Below are 26,105 nucleotides of genomic sequence, written 5' to 3'. Positions count from 1 at the left end.
ATTAAATCTATAAATCCAGGGATGTATGTGTCCATTCCAGGAAGTATTGGGCACGAGTGAGAAACAGTCTCTTGACGAGGCCTCAGTTCATCGCAAGATGAATACAAGCACACACATACACTAGCTTCATTTTAGCGGCACCAAATCCCCAAATCTGCATATCTTTGGAAGGAAACCGGAGCACAGTGTGGAATACAAGCAGGAAATACCAGCAACATAACTCCCTGCGAGACAGCAGTGCTATCGCTCCGCCACCGTGACACCCCCATGTGTGTATTTATTAACAGTATTCATTATTTAACCGAAATTATATGTAAAATGTAACATACACATTTTAATGCATTTCATCATGAAAGTGATATCAAGTATAAATCTAAAGATTCTAAATGTGCAGAGAGTTGGAATATCATACATTTAATTTGTTCTGTTTGGCGATCTATTGCTGCTGAAGCAAAATGCCAACATACAGATGCATTTGTGGTTCTTTTATATTCAAGCGTGGCATATTCCCGATCGTAATGACACGATACATTTTAAAAGTCTCACATACCATCTTTTGTGCCATCTATTTTTTATTGTTTTACTTTACCTGCTGTCAGGTCCAAGAAGCTCGTAGCGATTAAAAACTGGGATGACGTTTGACGACCGTCTGCTTTAATGATAAAGTAAACTACGAGGTTAAAGTGGACATTTCGAGATTAAAGCCGAAATTTCCACTTTAATCACAAAATACACGTTTTCACAGTGTCCTTTATTTTTTTCTCAGTGGCTCAAATATAACGCTATACATTATGTTGCTGTTGTTAAGTTGCAAAAATTAAAAAATAAAAAAGACATATATAAATGACACAATACATTTTAAAAGTCTCACATACTATCTTTTGTGCCGTCTATTTTTTTTTGCAACTTCACATCGGCTACATAATGTATAGCGCTGTATTTCATCAAACAGCAAAGTGCGCACATTGATCCCCGAAGGATCTCCATAGAGGCTTGCTGTCACATGTAGATAGTAAACAGAGACTCTGACGTCACGTTCTGACTTTTAGCACACTGCGCCCCCCGACTTTTTGCTGGTACTGCAACTCGCGCACGCGTCCCGTTAATTTCTAAGGACCTGCTCAGAGGGCACGTGAAATGAACGCTGGGAACGCGTGGCAGCCATGATGCGGGCGCGTACGCGTTCTGAGCGTGAAGTATACATGAGCCCTATCTCCTTCAGCCTATGGACCAAGGTGTTCTTGCAACTTTTAGGCATAATACTTGTGTGAAACATTTGAAACTCTTTTTAAAGCGACAGATACAGAAGGAGGTCCTTAGAAAGAATTTTGGAAAAACATTTTAATATTTTACTCCAACAAAACATGCTGGGAACTGAATTTATGAGGAAAGAATGAATGTCATTTGGCAAAAATTTTGTCCCAGCTTAATTTTTGGTGGTTTTGAAGAACCTGAGGATATCAAACTTACTACTGAAGAGTTACTCAAAATGGTAGCTTGTGAAAATGTAAAACAAGAGGAAGAAGACGAAATTCTTGCACCCGATTGTACACTCGAAAGGGCACGGAAGAGGCTTTACACACTTTGAAAAAGCCAGTAAAAGAAACAAATGATAAGTGAAATAGAAAAGTATTGGAGGATATGAAATTCATTTGCTTGTTATCGGCAAATTTACACTGGAAGCCTTCCTGAAGAAATAAAAGCTCCATCTTGCTGAAAATCTGTGACAAAAATTGAATATTACAATTTTAGCAAAGATGTGTTTGATTTTCTCCAGGATTTTTTTTTTTTAAATGTGTATTTAATTTAGATGAAAAATTAATTCTAATATGTTTGTGTTTCCTTTATTTATTTGGCAAAAATATATATTTTTTTGGCTGGAACCAAAGTCACTTTTATAAAATTTTATGGGGAAAATGCTTCCCGCTTTGAGTTCTCAATTAACGAGTGATAACTTGGAACAAATTAGCTCGTAAAGTCAAAAACTACCTGTATATTTAATCCCATATTAATAAACTGGATGTTTTTTTGAATAATTAAATCCATGGACTGTGGAAAGCAAGTACAGTAGTGGGGCTGGGGTGGATTGTGGTTCACAGACTCCGCTTCATTGCACATCTCCATATTAGTACAGGAGGACCGCACCAGTGGCAGTATTCAATAATGTGTATAGCTGTTGTTGTTATATAAGTACATTTAGAGAACATGTTCCTTAATCTTTTGAAATAATGCATTTGTTAGTCAATAATGCAACGTGAAAACACATGTATTTATTCCAGAAGCTTTGAGACGTGTCCAGCTGCATTTAAGACAGTTTTAGGCCTCGGACAGATGCAAGCACTTCAGACACTAAGGTTCATAAATTGACGCCCCCTTCTGGAGCCATTCCCCTGTTTCGTTGGTGAACTGACGCCTATACTACACGACCTTCATGACGATATCAATTCCCTTTAGTTCCTGCACTCAAATGTGTATTCAGCATTTATTAAACTTTTAAACTATCAAGGTCTGTCAGTTCTGCATCCGAAGTAGTTGTTTTGGTATCATATATTAGAAACAATTTGAACAAAAATCTTAACATTTTGTATTTTATAGTATACTTTTTATATCTGCGTTTGCCATATCTCATTCATGAGACTGCACTTTCTAATATGTTAGTTATATGCTGCACTCAATAAAGTAGTGGCTCTGTGGCTAAGGATTTACACTGGTAATCAGAAGGTTGACCCCATATAAAAATGGGAAATGCTAAGGAAGAAGAATAAATTATATACTGCACTTAGCTAAGCTTAACACTACATATTCTTATAGACTCTGAATTGAATAAATCTTATAATTTTTTGTTAACAGTCAAATTATGCAATACTGCACGCTGGACGTTTAGGAGCTCTTTAGAGTACTGTCTTTGTTTTCTTCTCTGTGTTATATCATTAGTACTGTATTATTACTGGTGTACAAAATTTTAATATTAATGATGCATTCATTGTGGTGGAGTTTATGCTGCAGAGGAATGATGCACTCTCCCCTCGGAAGCACGAAGAGGTATAAAGTAGTCATTTGAGTCACCCAGCTAAGACCTCTGTTAGCTGAGCGGCTTTGCGTATCCATTGGAGGATGGCCCGCGACTTCATAGCAAGTGATGAAGAGACGTTTATTACATTAGCACAACAGTTTATCCTGGTGAAGCTTTTTTATGTATAACTAGCTGAAATACCCAGCGTTGCCCGGGAGGAAAATAAACTTAACTTTAAAAATTAAATTAACAAACAGTAAAGACTCAGTAATGTGCTTTTCTTGCGGTCTTGTATGTAAGTTATCATTCAGACGCTTGGAACAGGCCAACTCTATTTAATTTCAAAAGCAACAGTGGCATGGTGGTGCTCAAACATAAAGAATGCTGGCAATCACCTCCAGTTAGCCCTCTGGTGGTCATTCAGAGCGTCAATTGGATGATAACATTCCGGTACATCATTAATACATAACTCTGAAGGTTTTGGCTCCTGAAAAGGCCTTGTGCTGAAAAGTATCATAATGATCAGTTTAAGGGTGCTACCATCTGTTAGCATTTCAAGTTTTCTGATATTTAACATATTCTTTCATATTTTATCTTTAAATCTGTTTAACAGAAGCCTGATACAATCAATGAATCTCTGACATTGTCCTGAATACAGCTCTGATGACATCATGGTCTTATTGTTTATTTTACTTTTTACTGGTTAGTGTGATTCCACTATTATGCAGTCAAATACTGATGTTGTTCATAGTTTTAATCTTCAAGTAATCTTAAGGCAAGTGGGCCCTATTAACTATGGTGTGTTTGTGCTGATGGCATACAGAAACTGTAATGCTGAATTGTTGTTACTGAGTTTTATTAAAGTAAATATGTGGTATTATTTAAGGAAATGTATTGTTTATTAAAGATATTTCAATATGATACTTGACTTTATGATGATACTGTATGTATTGTGACAGTAGGGGGTGCTGTCGCTCCTCCAGACCCGCAGACAACGCGTCCAGATACCAGGTAAAAGTATCAGAAGTCATTTTAATTTCTTCTATACTGTGCACAAAGCATCTCCACAATGCTTTGTAATCAACACAATAATATTAATAAATCAACAGTAATCCTACTCTCCACCCAGCAGCTCTGTCACACTCCCTCCCAACTCCGGCTCAGTCTGCTGGGTTTCCCATAGTCCTTTTTATAGTGCTCGACCTGGAAGTGCCTCTGTTCTTCAATCCATGTGATTCCATAGCACTTCTGGATCAAATGAAAACTCTTCTTTTTCTTCAGCCCAGAACTACTTCATTTCTTCCACCCCCATGACTAGAGAGTACTTCCGGACTATAAGAAAAATATAAATCCCTGTGCCTCCCTGCAGCAGCCCTGACGGTATCCAGCAGGGCTGTGAAGCCAAACTCCATTGTCCATGATGCCCTGCGGGAATTCGGGGCACCTCCATGTTACAGGGAGGACTCCATCTAGCAGCCTGAGGGTGTTGGCCTGGATAAACTGCCGGCCATCTTTCACTGTATAAAATTTACCATAAATGCATTTCTAGTGAATACATAAACATAACTTTAACACCCTACATATTTTATTTTAAATGAATCAATGGATTAGTTAGACGTGACTTTTTTTTTTTTTTCCCCCTGAAATATTTCATTAAAATGTAATTATTTTCCAGCTATTGCTAGTTAATTTTCACTAAATTTATCAATTCAGCGCTTCACTTAACTAGGAGAAAGATGAGACTGCAGACCAATGGAATGGACAATGTGCTCAGGATAATTTCAGTAGAATGTTGCACAGCTGAGGATTACAAAGGCTTGCAAAGAGTACTTATTCTAGTCGGAGATTTATACCATAACTATAGCTGTGTTACGCAGTTTTCGCTTGGGAAATCTCATTAAGAAGATGGGTCTTGGTTATAGTGGAGTTGATAAACCTTTACCTGTATACAGTATTTATTTATTTTTACTATGGCAAATATTAATTCACTGGAGCGCCTTACACTGGAATATACTAGGTACAACTGGCCATGAGTAAAACATTTCTGCTTTTCATAGTGGCTGACCTTGTTGACCTTTTGTAAAACCCAGTGTTACAGGAAGGTGTATTCTTTTCAATTGAAACAGGTAATTAGTAGGAATCATGGGAATTCTGGATGTAAATTTTAATTTCACTTGTAGCAGGTTTTGTAAAAACAGTAACGGTAATGCATTGGTCTGTAGTTTTGTAATGTTGCAACATTTCAGATAGTTTAGATCAAAGACAATATACACTGAATTGTGGTTTAGTTTAACTTATTACATACAGCATTGAATTTTACAGATTGCACATTTACATGGTGAATGCAATGAATTGGACATAATTAGGACATAATAGGACAAAATTAATTATTGATGATTATTGCCAATAAATATATTATTGTGATTATTTTAATTAATAATACAAAGGAAAAAATGCACATTGTACTGCCAGCTGCATATCCTGTATTTAATTTACACATAGTACAGTAAAACCATCCTTGTGCTAGGAAGCATTTAAAAAGTTAATATTTGAACTGTTAAATGATGGTTTAGTTTTAAATTTAAAATTTAAATTAAATTTTTAATTTAATGTTGAATAATTTTTTTGCTACAATAAAGACATAGAACACTTATAAAGTTTATCACTTTTTTGAATGCAGTAAATACAATAAATTACTGATATACAAATCTTCTTATATAATACGCTACTGTGGCTATTTGTTTGTCTGTCCAGGATTTTAAATCACCTGTAGCTTGCAAACTGTTTGAACTATTGACCTGAAATTTGGTACACATATACTACGTGACGTCTACTAGCCGCTTTCAGGGTGATGGTTGACCTCCAAGGTTATTCCTCTTTTTATTTTTATTGTATTTTATTGTAGAACTCTCGGCAGTGGCCAGCAGCATATACGTACGGGCACCGTTCTCATCCCTACTACCTTCGCCATCACTTCCCCTATCTCTTCATATCTTAAATCATTCTTGGCGCACGCTTAAGTGAAAAATTACAAAATGCAACACAAACAATTACTTAATCAGTTTTAAGGCGAAAAGACACTGACGAAAGAAGAGAAGAAGCGTGCCGTTACAGTGGAGAAAAGAAGAGCTGCTCATGAAACAGCAAGTGCATCAACCTCTGAGCAAACGAATCCTAAACATACAGAGAGAGTATGAAAACTATGAATGCTCAAGTCAAGTGTATTCACTGCACGTTATCATGCAGTGTGCTATTACTGGTATTATTATAAAATAAAATGTAAGTATAACACAAACCACCTTTTTTGTCCAAAATTAATGTTAATTTTAATTAATGTTAATTCTGAAAAAAAAATCCATCACCCCCACTCCCCATTTAAAAATGTAAAATGTGGGAGAATGTTAAATATGGAAATGTTAAATTGGGCTTCAGCTATATTAAGAAAACAAGTGTTGCATGAGTATGTAAAAAAACAAAAAATACATGATAAAATATAAAAAAAATATTAAATGACAGTAATATAAGATTAAGAAGATAATGTAAACACAGCCTGATAGTTCTGTTGTATTGGTATATACAGTGCATCCGGAAAGTATTCACAGCGCATCACTTTTTCCACATTTTGTTATGTCACAGCCTTATTCCAAAATGGATTAAATTCATTTTTTTCCTCAGAATTCCACACACAACACCCCATATTGACAACGTGAAAAAAGTTTACTTGAGGTTTTTGCAAATTTATTAAAAATAAAAAAGCTGAAAAGCCTTTGCTCATTACTTTGTCGATGCACCTTTGGCAGCAATTACAGCCTCAAGTCTTTTTGAATATGATGCCACAAGCTTGGCACACCTATCCTTGGCCAGTTTTGCCCATTCCTCTTTGCAGCACCTCTCAAACTCCATCAGGTTGGATGGGAAGCATCGGTGCACAACCATTTTAAGATCTCTCCAGAGATGTTCAATCGGATTCAAGTCTGGGCTCTGTCTGGGCTACTCAAGAACATTCACAGAGTTGTCCTGAAGCCACTCATTTGATATCTTGGCTGTGTGCTTAGGGTCGTTGTCCTGCTGAAAGATGAACCGTCGGCCCAGTCCGAGGTCAAGAGCGCTCTGGAGCAGGTTTTCATCCAGGATGTCTCTGTACATTGCTGCAATCATCTTTACCTTTATCCTGACTAGTCTCCCAGTTCCTGCCACTGAAAAATATCCCCACAGCATGATGCTGCCACCACCATGCTTCACTGTAGGGATGGTATTGGCCTGGTGATGAGCGGTGTCTAGTTTCCTCCAAACATGACGCCTAGCATTCACACCAAATAGTTAAATCTTTGTCTCATCAGACTAGAGAATTTTGTTTCTCATGGTCTGAGAGTCCTTCAGGTGCCTTTTGGCAAACTCCAGGCGGGCTGCCATGTGCCTTTTACTAAGGAGTGGCTTCCGTCTGGCCACTCTACCATACAGGCCTGATTGGTGGATTGCTGCAAATATGGTTGTCCTTCTGGAAGGTTCTCCTCTCTCCACAGAGGACCTCTGGAGCTCTGACAGAGTGACCATTGGGTTCTTGGTCACCTCCCTGACTAAGGCCCTTCTCCCCCGATCGCTCAGTTTAGATGGCTGGCCAGCTAAGGGGAAGAGTCCTGGTGGTTTCGAACTTCTTCCACTTACGGATGATGGCGGCCACTGTGCTCATTAGGACCTTCAAAGCAGCAGAAATTTTTCTGTAACCTTCCCCAGATTTGTGCCTTGAGACAATCCTGTCTCGGAGGTCTACAGACAGTTCCTTTGACTTCATGCTTGGTTTGTGCTCTGACATGAACTGTCAACTGTGAGACCTTATATAGACAGGTGTGTGCCTTTCCAAATCATATTCAATCAACTGAATTTACCACAGGTGGACTCCAATTAAGCTGCAGAAACATCTCAAGGATGATCAGGGGAAACAGGATGCACCTGAGCTCAATTTTGAGCTTCATGGCAAAGGCTGTGAATACTTATGTATATGTGCTTTCTCAGTTTTTTTATTTTTAATAAATTGGCAAAAATCTCATGTAAACTTTTTTCACGTTGTTATTATGGGGTGTTGTGTGTAGAATTCTGAGGAAAAAAATGAATTTAATCCATTTTGGAATAAGGCTGTAACATAACAAAATGTGGAAAAAGTGATGCGCTGTGAATACTTTCCGGATGCACTGTATAAGCATTAAATATAACAATATTAAAATATAGCAAGCTCTGGTTGCTACCAGACTCAGTCCTTGATCAGTGGCTTCCCTATACTTGAGGAAAATATCGTAATGAAAGGCAATTTGACCTAGGAAGAATAACTATAGGAGTAGACGACTTACCTTACTGCTGATCATTTTTAATACCAGTTTTAATTGCAGCCTTGTCTGTCGATAAACATAAAACAATGACTACTATTGTGTCATTTTACTTTACTTCACGAAATGTTCTTTCTTGGCCTATATCTAGTGCCCTAGATGTACCATCCTGCTAAATTTAAGCGTTTTAGCAAAATAGGAGTGTGTCAGATTATGGATTCACACTTTGTTTTTAATTTTTAAGAATTTCCTGAATCATTTGTCTGCCACATTAAAAGGGCATTTACATCATTTTATTTTGCTGCTATTTGCATTTAAACCAAAAAATTAATCTTAACTAATGCTGACATCACCAGACCATGTAGGCAGAAACTGGTTGAATAACAAGGTAATCCTATTCTCAGATCACTACTGATATTTTGAAGATTTGTGTTGTGTTTGAAGATGGAGTACAGAACTCTGGCTGTTACTAGCCTACCAGAGACTTAGGGAAGTTGTCTGTCAGCTGCACTGTAGAAGAGAGAGGATGACTTTGAATGGCTTGACAGTCAGCTCTAAATATATGGTGTACATCTACTGTTGTTGTGGAAACATTCACCTAAAGCTATAATTCATAGTGAAAAAATTAATTAGTTATATTTAAAAAAAAACATTGGGTTAAGGGGTTTTTGAACAGTTGTAGCAACAATGCTAAGCATTGGGTGTAAGAACAGATTTTATTGAGGTTGTAGTCACAAATATGTAACTGCAGTTTCAAATATGCTCTATACAGATGTAATCATCGGGAAAAACACTCTTTGTGTATGAAGATCAGTTTGCAATTGATAATGCAATTGCAGAATTTTTCTAGTGTGGAAAATTATTCAAGTGCAGGATATATGGTGGAAGTGATAAAAGAAGAGCTCTGAGGGTTTCTGTTTTCTCATCAGTTTCTCAGGATTCTGCTCTGTTAGCTGTTTCTACCAGCCTGGCAGTCACAGATGTGAAGGCTTAAATATACAAACAATTTTATTTAATAGAATGAAGCAATGGCTGAGATTGTCCAGTGTTTGTTTTATTCAATACAACAACAACATTGTTCTTGTTTTGAACAAGCTCTCTTGTTATAGATTACTAGGGGGATCCCCCCTGCTTGCTTTGGTTGCCTGCGCTAGGCGCAAGCCACTTTGTGTCTCTGCTGCTCGCATTGTGAAGAGGGGGGCTGAATGCACCCCAAGGAGACACGGTTGCTCCTCCGAAAACACTTCTTAAATGGTGATACAATGGGAAACAAATTTTTTTTTTTAACCCTCCTCTTTGCTCAATCAGCTGCTGCTGCTGCCATGCCTCATGATCTGCATCTCACACGGCTCTTTGAACATTTAAAAGCCTGTACAGCAGCTGTCCTATTCTTTGTCTTTTATTTCTGGCCCCGGGCGTGGTTAAATCTTTGGGCACAAAGTCTCGTCTTGCGGGACATGAGTTCTTGACATTTTTTAATTTATAATTTAACTAGCAAAATACCCGCGCTTCGCAGCAGCGAAGTACTGCATTGAAATTTTTATTAAGAAGAGAATTAAACCTTTTTAAACTGAGGGAAAATATGCCAATAATTATTTGTTAAGGATCTCTTTGTATACCATGTTGTCAGTTTGGCCCTCCGGTTGTAACATGACCAAGCTGTGCGCTGAGCTTACTCTTGAGCATGCAACTTACAGTAGGCTGTGTGAACAGTTATCTTGTCTCAAATCTCACAGCTTGGATTGCTGCTGTCATAATCGGTTTGAGTTTCATGGTTTGTTTCAATTACGACAGTATTTGCAGGATTTGTTGTGTTGAAGTGACATTCGGCATCTGTCAAACGTAAGCACACAACCAGTTTCATTGATAAAATCACATCCAGCTTTTGAGAGTTTAAACATTCATAAACATCAAAGTGTCCACTACTGAAATCGTCACCTGTGAATCTAAGATGTTTAAGAGGCATTGGCGGTTGTCGGAAGGTGTAAAATATTTGGCCATTTCGGTACACTTGAAAGCGACAACCGAACAATTCAGCGGCAGCCATCAACTCGCATGCAGAACCATAGGTGAACAGCTTAAGCATTTCACTCTTATAGTGCTCCTGTGTAGTATAATTATCTCTTGTACCACTTGTATCACTCCACACCTTGAACCTGTCCCAGTCATTCAATACATAAGACACAATGTTCTTCGGGATATCAAGAGTGAGCCTGATATGGCCGTGCAATATGTAACAAAGAGAATAGAAAAGGTAGGTGGCATCTCCGGGCATGGAAACCACTCGGTAAGTGACAGTTCTTTGATCGATAGTGATCACCTCGATAGACATGGTAATGGGGGTTGGAATGATAAAGGAAATGGGTACCTGAGCAATGTAAAGTAAGTCTAAAATACCTATACAATAACTATAATTGTAATAAACAAACAAACAAAACAGTGGAGAAGCCGTGGATTAAACAAAAAGGCTGTAGTTATCAGTAGGGAGACGTGAATCCCGTGGCGAAGCAAGGAAGGGAATGTACAGACTGTAGCGACGGATGGTCTTATATAGGCAGGCAGCCAACAACGTGGGAGGCATTGCTGCAGGCTATGGACGTATATATGTACGTAAATAGGATTCAGTTAGCGTTGGGAACCCGTGTACCAAATTTCTTGAAGATAGGCCCATAAGTAACAAAGACTGTTGAAAAGTTCAATATGGCGGCCGACAGTGGCATCATACCACCGAAATAAGTACGTACATTGGTTTCGGTTATTGCAGGGAAGCCGCCTACCAAATTTCGAGAAGATGGGGTCATAAATAAGAGTGTTCAACATGGTGGACGTTGTTGACCGTTATGACCATTACGCGTAGAATTTCGAAATGAAACCTGCTTAACTTTTGTAAGTAAGCTGTAAGGAATGAGCCTGCCAAATTTCAGCATTCTATCTACACGGGAAGTTGGAGAATTAGTGACATTGGAAAGTTCAATATGGCGGCTGACAATGGCGTCATACCACCGAAATAAGTACATACATTGGTTTCGGTTAGCTCAGGGAAGCCACCTACCAAATTTCGTGAAGATGGGGTCAGCCTTCTATCTACACGGGAAGTCGGAAAATTGGTGATGTTGGAAAGTTCAATATGGCGGCCGACAGTGGCGTCATACCATCGAAATAAGTAAGTACATCGGTTTCGGTTAGCGCAGGGAAGCCGCCTACCAAATTTCGCGAAGATGGGGCCATAAATAAGAAAGTTCATCATGGCGGACGTTGTCGACCGTTATGACCGTTACGTGTAGAATTTTGAAATGAAACCTGCTTAACTTTTGTAAGTAAGGTGTAAGGAATATGCCTGCCAAATTTCAAGTTTCTACATGGGAGTCAGTGAGTCAGTCAGTCAGTGAGGGCTTTGCCTTTTATTAGTGTGTGTGTATATATATATATATAAGGCTGAAATTTGGCAGGTTCATTCCCTACAGCTTCCTTACAAAAGTTGGGCAGGTTTTATATCGAAATTCTACGCGTAATGGTCATAACTGGAAGCAGTTTTTCTCCATTTACTGTAATGGAGATGAGCTTCAACGCCGTGGGCGGAGTTTCGTGTGACATCATCACGCCTCCCACGTAATCACGCAGTACATAGAAAACCAGGAAGACCTCAAAAAAGCGCTGAAGAAAACATGCATTATATAATTGAGAAGGCAGCGAAACAATAAGAAGCGAGCGAGTGACATATACAACCATATTCATGAGTTCTGCTACTTCGGAAACAAAGCACGATGTAAACCTACACTTTAAATTAAGTTCATAGACAGGCTGACGCTGGCGTTTGTAATTTAGTGCCTGCCCATATAAGGCCATCCGTCAGCGGCAATCCAGTAGCAAACTGCCACGGGTAAATATTCACGGGTGAAGGACTGTGCTTATGGAGAGGAAGATGAGATGGTCAGGGTGGTGTTTGACACAAACTCAGCGAAACTGCGAGAGAAAGTTTTAAGTGCCAGGACTAAGGTAACATTAAATACAGCCATGGACATAGCACGAGATGGCACCAGCACAGCTGGGAAACTTCGATGCATGTACACCGAGTGGCTCACGTGAACTGACGCAGTGCACAGATAAAAAGCAACAGTTCCAAAGAGTGCTGAACAAAAACCGAATTACACAATTGAAAAGGCAGCAAAAAATATGAAGCGTCTGATACTTACAAGCATATTCATAAATCCAGCTACTGCGGAAACAAAGCACACGTTGGAAAAAGTCAATGTCCCGCTAAAGGAAGACAGTGTAAAAAAAACCCGTGCATGCAGTATGTCAGGTCTCAGATAAAGAAGAAGACGAGCTGTTTATTGATGCAGTAAGAAACGAATCGATGAATGAAACCTGTCATCTTTACAACGATTGACAAACACGGAATGTAACTTGAACACAACACATCCTACAAATACGAACCTGATTGAAAGAAATAATGATAATCAAATCTTTGATGACAGCAACACTCAGTAACACTCACAAAACAAATACTGTATATTGACAGTCATGTTACGTTATTTTTAAAATGTTCCCTTTTCTTTTCTAGCTTTTTAACACACTACTTCTCGCTGCGATCGCGGGTATATATATATATGTATATATATATATCCCGATCTACATACTCGAATAATGGATACTTTATTGCCATCAATGATTGTTTTGGTAAAGCCATACTCAGTGTATTCATTAGATGAACGGTAAAAAAGTAAGAGCGAGGGGAGGATGACTCATTGAGGCATGCAGGCTGTAGTGTGCGTCAACTCTATCTGAATTGCGCGATCACATTTGAAAAAATATATCTTTTCAAGTTCTATTTAGTCCATATGTGTCAAACTCAAGGGCCACGGGCCACATCCGGCCCGGCGTGGAATTATATCCGGCCCGCGAGATCATTTTATATACTGTATTATTGTTATTAATGGCCGGGTATATGAAGCGCTGGTAACACAATAAACTACAGATCCCATAATGCAGCGCTTCAGCTGCCTTGCCAACACTTACGCGTTAATCAAGTCTACCTTATGATGCTGCAAGTTATTGCGAAGCTAGAGTTATTGCGCACTGAGTTTGCACGGCGCTTTGGTGACTTTGAAGAACAAAAAAAGTCCGTCTACATGCGGCTCGAACCTTGTGCATGTTTGGTAGCACATATCTGTGTGAGAAGCTCTTCTCAGTGATAAAGACTAACAAAACAGCACACAGGAGTCGCCTCACTGATGAGCACCTGCAATCCATCCTGAGAATCTCCACAACACAGAACCTCACACCAAACAGAAACGAACTTGTGGCCAAAAAGATGCCAGGCGTCCAGCTCTAAAATGACATATGAGCAAAGACAACTGAATGATTTGATTTGTTATTGCACGTAAGAGCGGGAGTCAACCGTTTTAACAAACAGCGTATTGCACTGATACGAAATAGCTGTGTGTGTATATATGTAGATATGTATGTGTATGTATATATATGTGTGTGTGTATGTATGTATATATATACTGTATATATGTATTTGTGTGTATATATGTGTGTGTATGTATGTATGTGTGTGTATATATAGATAGATAGATACTTTATTAATCCCAAGGGGAAATTTACATAATCCAGCAGCAGTATACTGATACAAAGAAACAATATTAAATTAAATAGTAATAAAATGAAAAGAATTAAAATATATTTAATATATAAAATATATATATATAATATATATATATAATATATAAATTGACAGAGGTGCCTTCTGCTGCCTGAAGAGAATTGTAGCCCTTGTACTGGCACTGGTTTTTAATTTTCCTAATACAATCCTTCTCCCTTTTAACCCATATAGCTTATATCTTAAGTTGCACCAACAGTAGCACACATGCAATGTTTTATGAAAATTGCCAAACAGATTACTTAAAATTACAAAAAAGTTTAAAACTAGTTATGAAGTATCTTTCAAAACCTTTTTGGAATTTGGCAGACATTTATTATCAATGTCCTTAATTAAGCAATTGTGGTAAAATGAAATGACTTTTTTCAAAAGAAGTCAATTTAAGGTACTCTCTCACTATCTCTTCTAGTTTCATTATATGCCTCCTTGCTTTGTTGGAATTCATTCATTGTCATGTTACTTATAAAATCAATCTAAATAAAAAATATAGGATTTGTTCTAAAATGTTTTCTTAAAAAAATAAAAAATACATCTTCCCATATTTGGAGATTGATTACTGGGCTATCATAATGGATACTTTTTAGTTAGAGATGCAGTTGTTTAATGTTATCTGATTAAAGCTCTAAATTCAAAGATCACCTGTTTATCAGTGTGTTCATTTAGCAGTATATAATTTCATACATGCACATATATTTTATACATGCACTAACATTAACAAAATGTTTTTGCATAATCAAATATACTGAAATTGTTCTAAGATGCTTAGTGGCAGTCTTGTTTCTATTAACTATTCGTAAATAATGATAGTATCACCTCTTTCCGGGGTTATACCTTCATGCATGTATCCAGACAAAGCAATGGGTCCTTTCAACCATAAATTGGATGAATTGTGTTTAGGAAATTGATAAATAGCTGTAGACTGGTAATATACCGCCCTGTGTTCTGTTTTGTATTCACACAGACCCTGTATGTTCTCAATGAAACAGCTGAGTTCAAATAATAATTATAATCAGTTTTTTGTTTCTCAGAGTGGGAATATGTAATAATTAACTGAACCGCATCTATAAGATGATGAAAAACATACTAGTGAACACCAGATAACTTCATTACCACAGAATCTGTATTTCCTAGATTGTTGAAGATTGCAACAGAGAAGTTGGAAGAATGAAGCAGATGGAAGAACTTGTTCATATTGCTAACAAGATAGAATTTGCATGCAAGGTGAGCCGCAGAATAATGCATAACCCACAGAAAACAAGGTATTATAACACCATATGTTCAGTATTTAATAGTTAATTCTTTTTAATCATATTGGTCATAGGTTGGTAGGATTAGAGGTAATAGGCTAATGTAATAGGGAGGTTCTTTTAATCTGAGGTTATGAGTTTTATAAATCCAATTCCATCTGTTTAGGTTAGTGCACACATGCATAACTGCAATACACTTATATACAGTGTTTTAGGTTTATTTTCTGTATTTGCTTCTCCATTATCAAAGTCGTTAATAATAGAAATTAGTGGATTCTCAGCACTTACAGACTGCAGCCATTGAACAACATTGTGCTTGATCAACATTGGCAGGGCTATATAGGCTATATAGGTATATAGGCTATATACTGTCTATCCATGACTAACAAATTTGTATGATACATCTTTCCTAAATTTGTCAGGGGCTACCGCTGGTCTCATCATCTCGTTGGCTGGTCAAGCAGGGTGAAGTGATTGAACGTACAGACAAAGAAAATATTTTTGGACAGAAAAAGAACTCTCCTGTCTATTTGTTTCTCTTTAATGACTTATTGCTAGTCACCATTCGCAAAGGGTGAGTATTTCATTTTCACCAAAAATTGTTTATCAACATAGAATGTTCAGTTGAAACAAAGGCACTATGCAAACTTGGAATGTTTGTAATTTAGTTAAAGCTTTAAACCTTGAACAGATTTCAATAACAATTTTATGTTATGCCATGACCATGTTATGCCTCATATCCACCTTTGTTCTTTAAGATATGCCTCCAAATTGCTAAAGGCATTTACTTCACAAACACCCATAGTTCATTCTGCTGAAACTATTCATGTATTTTTCAGCAAAGCCCTTTCACTGGTTCAGTATTTAATTGGTATTTATTTTATTCACAGTATCAGTTTGGATCTTCACTGTGTCAGACTCTATCTCCAGCTTGGGCATTGGATTTATGTGGTCACACAGAACTGTGGCAGTTTTACGAGATGACAGTTCTTTTAAAGACAAAGTTGATAATTTTAGAAGGACAGCTAAAAGCACTAGAAACATAACAGGAAGGAAAGGAGGTCAGTGCACAGATAAGACACAAAACTGAGTAAAAGAAGCAGTAATTAAAAAGTCTAAAGCAAAGATCAAGCATGAATCAGACAACAGTTTAGTAAAGTGTAAAATTATAGGAAAAATGAAACAATTATAAAAGAGAGAAACAAAAACACTATGGCATGAAATGCAGAGGCTAACACGCAACTGGAGAATCAGTACAAATACTGAATGGGGAAAAATAATGTACAGGCATCCATTGATATTGATGTAATTTACCTTGAATTATATTAAAAAGGGTGATACACCTTAGGTGTGTGGTGGTAAAGGTTATTACTAAAATTAAAGCTGAGTATACTGCAACTTTATTCATTTATTTTTTTTATTCCCCTCTCTCCCAGTGTGGACCGTTTTGTGGCTCTTGATCATGCCCATAGGTCTCTCATTGAAATCGATGATAGTGCAGAGGATGATTTAAATACAGACAAGGAGAACACCTTTCTGCTTGTGTTGTTGAAAAACCATCGCAATGTGACCTCCCAACGTCTGCTGAAAGCTGGCACTGAGTAAGTATATGCACGCTTGTCTGTTGATTCCCAAAACTGTGGATTTAGCACGTTGAATGTCTGCAGTTGTGCTGTCTGTATGCTTTCTGATGATCTCTGTTCATATTTTAGAGTTGAGAAGAATAATTGGATTGAGGCTTTGAGCCCCAGAAAGAGTGACGGAATTGAGGTGTATGAAGAATGGGGTTAGTAATTTTGCATAATTAGTATTAAACTAAGTGTATGATACCCAGACCATTTTTGGTTGTATAACTTTACTAAGTTTGCAAATTTTAATAAAAGCCAGATGTTTATAGCTCTGATGCTTGACACACTGTAATATTTTCATCCAGCAGCAGCACTTCAATATGCTGTAATTTTTTTGTGTTTTGAGGCAACACCAGTATCGTGGAGACATTTTGTATAAATTTTTTGGTTAACTTTATTCTAGCATTATCTTTTTTGCGTAATATTCCTGTATTTTTCACTCATCATGGCGATCTACACTTTTCTCTTTGTTCTGACTGTTGCATACACAAGTGGCATAAGCAACTCCATGCAAAATTCATATTAACCATATTAACCATGTGAAAATAAACCACTTGAAACTATTTTTTCCATGCTACAGATCATTATACCATGATGCTTTCAAAGTAGTTTACTATATAAAAATGCATACTGTAGTGTTTAGTGACATTACATTTTAAGTCCAAGGATCTAGTATCATTTTCTCAGCTGGTTATTGTTTGCGTAGAATTTGCACAATCTCCCTATATTCAAATGGATTTTTTGGGTACTCTAGTTTCTTACGGCATCACTAAGACATCCACATCAAGTTAGCTGATGAGTCCTTTCTTGGCTTTAGTGTGTATTTATTGTAGAATGTGTTTTCATGCCATTTAGGTCTACCTTAGGCCAGAAGTTATCTTTTTCTTCTGATAACTCTGTAATGTTTGACCCTGTACTCTGCCCCCCAAAGGTCATGTGAAAAGACAACTTACCCTTGTAGATTAATATGGTATATCAAAGTTCCTGTGTTTCTTTAAAAGCATTCTTAGCAAAGATCCACCAAGGGAAGTAGTCAAGAGAAGCAGAAAGGAAAGAATATTCACCGACATAAAATAGACAAGAGAGTAAAATTCTATTTGCTCTGATTATTTTATTAATCTTTTCAAAGAGGAGGAACCTTGTAGCAAGACTGGTATGGTAAGCTACAAAACATACTTTCTCAATATTCTCAAGATTGTTTTGCTTTATAGTAACATGCATACAGTGGATTTAACCTTGTGGAATAACTGGAAGATCATAGATAATGAGGAAAGAATTTGAGCTGCTGGCAGAGTAATCCAGTGTTAATAAAACCAACAGGAACAAAATGATACAGGAGTACAGGATGGGAGCATTTTGCTAAAGAGGAGAACAAATTTGCTCAAGATTTAGTGAAAAGAAGTTAGTAGGGAATGTTTACAAATGTATTTGTACAAATTATCCTAAATATACAGTACTTCCTATTGAGAGCACTGTTGCTTGTCTGAATTCATCTGTGTGTTTTTTTTTTTTATATAAAGTCTTTGGCTAGGGTTTTTTAAATTTTTTTAAGCAACCCTTGATAATGTATATCTGCAATTGCTAGTTTTTCATGGAGGATTCATTATATTTTTAGAAGACCACATAATAACATACTAACTTCTCTTTTGGTTTGCATGGGTATCCACCCTGTAACTTAATGTCCAGAATGAAAAAAATGATGATTGTGCCAGATCCTAAATAAAACTTTTAAATTATAAATTTCCTTGGCTTCAGGAAGTCATAGAAACCACTTTAAACATTGTCACATCACCACAAACGCATTTTTGTTAATCCAGCAATTTACTAACTGGGGAAAGAAATTTGAGTGCAAACAGTTCAAACCAGTGAAACTCATCAGTCTGCTAGAAATAAGTTGATCAGGGATCCAAAGGTCTAGTATGTAGGACTCTGCCTTACATTACAGAGTATTAATAAGTTAAGTGTTAACTCCTGCTTATGATGGTGTTTAAGAGTTTTGTTTTAATTATTTACTACAATGTTAATTTAATTTAACTTGTTATTGCATTTTTGTACTTAGCTTTAATTCTGGAAAGTGAGCTTTGCCGTTGTGCCAAGGATCCTGAAAACATTGTGCCTGACCACAAAATATACATAAACTGCTTTCTGTAGTGTAAAGTAGGATTAACAAATTCAGAAATTCAAGAAATAAATTTCAAACTAGGTGCCCTTGCTAAGTTTTACTACATTAGATTAGCTCTGTTTGGATATTGGGTGCTTTAATTATTATATTCTCATCTTGATGAGGGCTGAGGTGGCAATATGACAAGCATTTTAGTTTTTTTTTTTTTTTTAATACATATTTAATAACTAGCTTAATAGACCAAGCCCATACCCAGCAATAGACCAAGCCCTATACCCAGCAATAGTTATCGTTTCCTTCGTGGAATTCTCAGGCACATTAAAAAGCTAGGAAATATTTTTATTTAAATTATTTCATTGCAATAAATAAATTACAAATCGGTAAGACACACAGTGCTACATCTTACTCAAATCAGATCTGATTACCCACTCACAGTGGGACAGTACAGAAAGAAAAAGATTTAATGATTCTTCCTGTTTAGTTATTTGTGGACAACATTGATAAATTCCAGCCATTCCTCATAGAGTAAATTAAGTTTTTTTTCTATTTTTTCCATTATATCAAGGTAAATGTGTTAAGATTCCATGAGTTAAGAAAGATCAAATGGCGCGCTAACAGTGTTGTGTAAGTTATTACAACAGATTGTTCATTATGTAGCAATGTCCTATTGTATATTACCGTAAACAGAGCTGTTGGAGGGTTAAAGATTATGGTAAATCCAGGACATTCTGATAAATATGGAATTGTTTTATTCCAATAATGTCCCAGCACTACAATTTCCCAAAACAGGTGACCCAGTGAAACAGGTACCTCATAACATGTCAACTAGGGGTTTATCATGGATGAAGTTTGGATAGTCTAAGTCAAGAGAGATGTGTGGGATGTTCAATTTTGACTTTAGTAAGACTGTGCTTTATACAGATTAAGATGTAAGACTCATTTTCACCTAATATAATTGAAAGGTCCTGCTTTCATAGCACTGTTGCATATTATCTAGAAATACATTATTCTAAAAAATACACATGGTTTGGAGCCACCGCTTAAACTATATAGATGCAATATATGATTGGCTTTTAAGGGTGCTGTTGAGAGCAACATTTCAGCATTCAACTGACCAACTGCACTGGTAACGTGTTAAATCACTGTACATCAATTTAGTTGGTGGTGATTAATATTAGCAGTAACAAATAACATCGAGGAAAGATTTAGTGCAGGATTTCCTGTTCATGTCTATCCAAACTTTTGCAAGGAGTTTTATTATTTAATTTATTCTGCATAGTAGTGCATATACCTGTATACACAACCCAGTAGTAGAATTTTATGTTAAATATCATAATGGTCCCTTGGGTTAGATCTCTGAAGAATATATACTGTTTTTTTTTTCTTTGAACTCTTTTGTTTTTCGTGTTTGGTAATAAATAAAATTATTTTTAAAAGCCATATGGGCCTGTAGATTTTTCTGTTTTTTGTGTTCCTGTTTTATGGAGATCTTAACTTTAACACCCTCCAAAATCTTGAATAAAGTTTATCCAGCTCATTTGCACATGACACCATGAGTTCTGGTATTTCTAGTTCGTTAAAAATCTGTTGTCACATACAATTATACACACAGTGCAAATTGTAGTGAAATGTTTAGTTACAAGAAAAGAAAAATATAAATATTATTAAGCCCAAAAAAAAAAACACACACACACACACAAACCTCTGATTTGGATAATAAGAAAACTGTTGCTATCAATAAAAGGATTGTAGGTGGCATTATGACAGTCTGACTTTCGCAGTTATGCCACCAGTTTAAACATTAGGCATTATCATTTGAACAGTTGCATCCTCAAATGGAATCTGCTAATAGAAGTTAGTTTGTTCTGATGTTCCCCTGGTTAAATAATTCATTCATTAGTATGTTAGTAACAGAGTGAATGGTTTCTGTTTCTGAGTTAAAACAGATTAATCAGGATGATATAAATTATCTGACCTGGCAATAATGTGAATGTATTCAGTCAGTATTGTATTGTCTGGATAAATATTTTAGTTTTAAGTATAATGTGTTCATTTTTTTTACCCTTATTCACATAAACCTCAAGTCTGCTTCCTACCTTTTCCACTGTGTCAGATCTAATTAATTTGAACCCAACCAGAATTAAAATTGTTTCTGAAATCAGACATTTAAGCTGATTCTCCACAGTCCCTGAACTCACCTTGACACACCATGAGATGTAAAAGTTTATCCAACTTCTCTAAAAGCAATCCAACACTGTATAATAGAGGCAGACAAGCTTTGAATCCTTTCCACCTTACTTTTATCCCTTTATAAGCTGCTCCTGTGATAAGGCATAACAGAGTTCTTTAGGTGGTGGTGATCACTGTGCTTCTAGCTGAGCACAGAAATATTTGATATATTACACTTTACATCCTAAACGCTTAAGTGACTTTTGCATTCTTTGAGATTATGATATTATACATTAAAATGAAATGGAATCTTGGAGATGCTAGACATAATCTGTGAATGGAAAGGGGTAGGTCATGTAAATGGTAACCTCAGTGGAGTAGCCCGAAAATAAGCATATTTTTTTTACCCAAAATAATGTCACATTATAAAAAAAACTGAGTTTCAGTGCTTTGAAATGAAAACATCACAGGGACCACAATGTCAGTGTAGGATTTGTTATTCAGTAAAATTAAATAATTGGTCTGAATATTTTTGCAAAATATTATGTACTACTTTAGATTTGAACATATAAAGCCTGATCAAGTTGTTATGCTACCACAGAAACCCTGGAAGATTGTGCATAACCAGTGGAACAAGAATTTAAAAAAGCTTAGCATAGAGATCCAGGAAAGGTAGATTCTTTTGTGATTAAATAAATCTATATAACAGAACAAATTCAAAGATAAGTTTTTTTAGGAGCTCTCTATTGCATGAAACACTTATTATAAATGGATGACAGAGTTAGAATTCCTTGTTTCCCAAACCAAATTTAATTTTAATAATATTAATTATGCAGCCTTTAAGTACCCAAGTCCATAAATAACTGATGAACCAAGCATACCAAAACAGAAAACGTGATGTACCACATTGTCCTCATTTAAAAATAAAAAAGTATATTTTTAATACTGGTAAGATGATATGCTGCCAGATATTTTAATAATTTATTTTCTTTCAGACTGTCCACAGGTTCAGTGCACAGTTGCCTATGCAGCCCAGCAGCCTGGAGAACTGAGTTTAGACCCTGATGACATTCTTAATGTAATTCAGAAAACATCTGATGGTATGTACAGATTTGTGAATTTATTTATCCATCAGTTTCTGCACACACTTAATCAATTTCTGATCCTTGGATTTGGTAGCATTGGACTCAAGTTACGAAGCAAACATGGACAGGGCTCCAGTCCATTGCTGTGCGTGCACACACACACACACACACACACACACACACACACACTCTCACACTCTCCTACTCCTGCAATGACAATTTGTAGTCACCAGTTCACCTAGCATGCATGTGTTTGGGACAAACAAAGAGAGTTCCCAGTTAAAACTCCACCGATACTGTAACTGAGCCAGCATTTAAATACAGGTCTGAAGAAGTGAGGCAGCAGTACTAACCACTGCACTACTCTGATTTTAGTTAAGGGAATGCATTTTTTATGCATTTAAAAAACATTTCCCAGTAAAGGTTTTATGTGGATTTTGGTAATAGTAAGACTTATTTTGCAATAGCAATAAAACAAATAAAGAAATCTGTTCTGCAGATAAACCAGTGATGACCATGATGAATGGACATTTTATGAGTTTACACCAGTTGGGCACTTTTCAGCCTCCATTTTCTTCACAAGTTTATTTGTCATTGTTCTGTGCTTTCCTTTGGGGTGAAACCTATTCTTCTCCTTTCACTTGCACCCACTTTCAGTCACATCTTCCCTCTCAACCTCCTCCACTTCCATCTTGTTGAAACTCTTCACCCTTCTGCCTTATACTCCATAAAGCCAAAACTCCTTCACGCACATCTCTAGTCTCCATCTCCAACACTATCCCGAAAAACAGTGGATTTGAAACAAATCTTTAAAGCAAAGTCACCTTCACCTCGGAATTTTTTACTATCCCTTCTCTCCTGGCAGTTCTTTAAACTTCCTAATAAATTAATTTTATGAAACATGTAACCTCCTAAAATTAATGCAAGCAAAACAAGACCAGAAGATGAGAAAAACAAATAGTTTATAGTCGAGGATGGTCAGAGGTCAAAACCAAGTAGGAGAAGAAATCATTCAAACAAAACCAAAGGCCAAAACCAGAATAAAACAAAAAGCAATTTCAAAAACCTATCACTAGGGCCTACTTTATTTGAAACTATTGTTTACCAAGAGTTGTAAAGAATAGTAATGTGTATCTACTGAAGGGATAGCAAAGGTTGTGACTGGTGCTGCTTCCTGTGACATTAACAGTGCAACAGGCATGATCATATGGCACTACTCTTACCATCACATCAACAAAAAAAGAACAATGTTAAAGGATAAGTTTGGTATTTTTCAAGTTAAACTTATTTCCTTACAAACATGGTATATATGTATTTGCCACATGAAATTCTGTTCAAAATTTAAACATTTTCTATAAATTTAAAAAAATATCTTGCCCACACTGCCAATTTACAAAGGAAATAACCATTTTATCACATTTTCCTAATACTATTTTTCTTGTGGTAATGATCCTTATTCTGTTCACTTGTCTGAGTTCTCACATAAATATGGATGTAAATCAAACCAACACCAAACAGGTGGCACAAAAAGTTTACTGTGATTTGGTCTTTCGAGAGGTGGTCTTTTGAAATGGCTAAATCTCATAATATTGGTGGTGTTTGTTCAAAAGTTACACGTATACATTTTTACAATGTGTGTGTAATCACTGTCTTAACTTAAAAAACAGAAGGTATTTTTTTTATTAATAGAAATTGCTTAACTTTACAACACAATTTCAAATGGCAAATGCATATATATGTGAAGTAATAACTTTGACCTGAAAAATGCAATATTTTAACAAATACTTGTTCAGAACAAGTTGAAATAGAACAAAATGACTATGAAAATGTAATCGTAGACCCAAAAAAACATGAACCGAGTTAAATTATACAAATGCACATAATTTCACACTATCTGACTCCCAAAGCATGCACTCTGTGCACTTCCATCCAGCTTAGATGGAAAATGTAGATGAAAGTTAGGAAGAAGACATGGGGTATGCACATACCTTGCAGAATGCTGTAGGTAGTTATTGTGCTTTACTGCACACCAAGTGGCAGAATGGGGTCCAGGCCACAATATATAAAACCCACACCAGTACTCATCTTGCTGGAACCCAAAATCAGGCTTCACCCCAGACAGCCTGCCTTCAAGCTCAAAGGCAGTTTTTTAGGTCTCAGCAGGCCCCAACAATGGAAAAACAGGCACTTAAAGTTCAAAGTGCCCTTACATGTCCAAATTCTCATAAGATGCCTCTCAATTGAGAGAAACCTTGAAAACTTATAACAAGTGTTGTAACTGTTGCCATATTTATAGTGACACTTTTGTGATGTCAGCAATGCAACAGGCACATTCATGTGACACTACTCAAAGTCTAACTAAACAAAAAAAAGACATTAATAAAAATTTTACTTTGTTAAAACAAGTTCAGATATAACAAGGAATATAGAAATGCAATTATATACTCAAAAAACATGTACTAAGTAAAATTATATGTATGAAATGCACATAATATCATAATTGTCCTCTTTACAGATGCTAAAATTTCATCCACACCAAACTTTCTCAACACCCACCCCAGCACTTCTTTTTGGTACCCTGTCGAATACTGTACCATCTCCAGATGTGTAAATGCATAATGACTCTTCATCCCCTTAGCTTAATGCTATTTGCATCTGCCTGTCAGCAAAGTTTACATCTGCTGGTCCCTTCTCAGGCCTGAAACCAAATGGCATTTGACCCCTGATTCTTTTTTCTACTACTTTTTCGTTCTTCTGTTTTCTCGTAATAAAATCATGTACAATCTTTGGCTATCAATCAGAATGTTGCCTTCAGCATTTTTCCAGTAATTGACACTTACTATATCCTGTCTTTCTAATGCCATCTGCTTCGAAATCCTGAACACATTCCTTCTCCTTTCCTCATCCTTAAGCTCATTTGTAAACTTCTGCTTCCTTGCTTCTTGAGCACTTTCAACTGTTTTTTTTACAGCATTACGCATTGCTTCCTTTATAGATGACCTTGTTGTCATCTGCCTTCACTTTCTGCCACTCTGTAGAGCATCTCCACTTTTTCAGTTGCTTTCTCTACATCAGCTTTTCATCAATACAGTGTCAGACTTTCATTGCCCAATTCTTTTCCCTTACCATTAAAGAACTATGTATATAGTCTTAAAATGGAAAACATATACAATTCAAAAGATTATCTTATAAACATGTTTAAAGAAATATACTTCATGAATAGTATTAAATTATGATCTAGCTTTTCCAAAAGTTTAAGACTTCTTTGAGACTTCTCTTACTATTTCTGCAGGTTGGTTGGAAGGCAGAAGGTTAGTGGATGGGGAGAGAGGCTGGTTCCCTCACAGCTATGTCAAGGAAATCACCAATGAGCATGTGCAGCGGAGACATCTAAGGCAGCGTTACCATGTTCTACAAACTGCAAGCAAACTGCTGAATCTACGTAACAGCTCACGGGAGCGTTTTGTTTCTACCTGTTTTAAATAAAACTTCACGACAGTAATACTCAACACGTCAATTGCAAACTGCTGATTTAATGTAGTGTATGGAACACCCTTTTACTTACTCTACATACAATGTGTGATTGTATCATAGTATTACATATACGATAGGTGTTTTGTGTATGTATGTATGTATGTGTGTGTATGTGTGTGTGTATATATATATATATATATATATATATATATATATATATATATATATATATATATATATACACACACACACATGTACAGTGCCTTCAGAAAATATTCAGAGTACTTCATTCTTTACACATGTTGTTATGTTAGTCTTATGATAAAATCATTTAATGTTTTTCCATCCTCAAGCAATACACAATATCCCAGAATGAGAAAG

At 36.4% G+C, this 26,105-nt stretch overlaps 1 protein-coding gene across 1 annotated transcript in view; it reads left to right on the top strand.

Annotated features, from left to right (window-relative positions):
* LOC120537559 (rho guanine nucleotide exchange factor 19) overlaps positions 1–25,754 on the top strand; it is a 30,567-nt gene extending 4,813 nt beyond the window's left edge. Inside the window, exons 2-7 of the mRNA XM_039766591.1 lie at positions 15,131–15,220; positions 15,669–15,820; positions 16,683–16,847; positions 16,959–17,032; positions 22,161–22,265; positions 25,543–25,754. Coding sequence (XP_039622525.1) covers positions 15,131–15,220; positions 15,669–15,820; positions 16,683–16,847; positions 16,959–17,032; positions 22,161–22,265; positions 25,543–25,736 — 780 coding nt within the window. The 3' untranslated portion in view covers positions 25,737–25,754. The remainder of the gene's footprint in view (positions 1–15,130; positions 15,221–15,668; positions 15,821–16,682; positions 16,848–16,958; positions 17,033–22,160; positions 22,266–25,542) is intronic.
* The last annotated feature ends 351 nt before the right edge of the window (positions 25,755–26,105 follow it).

This window comes from Polypterus senegalus, chromosome 1 (genome assembly GCF_016835505.1).
Source record: "Polypterus senegalus isolate Bchr_013 chromosome 1, ASM1683550v1, whole genome shotgun sequence".
Taxonomy (NCBI): domain Eukaryota; kingdom Metazoa; phylum Chordata; class Cladistia; order Polypteriformes; family Polypteridae; genus Polypterus; species Polypterus senegalus.
Note: the sequence above shows the minus strand (reverse complement) of the source record. Positions and strands in the feature narration are given on the sequence as shown.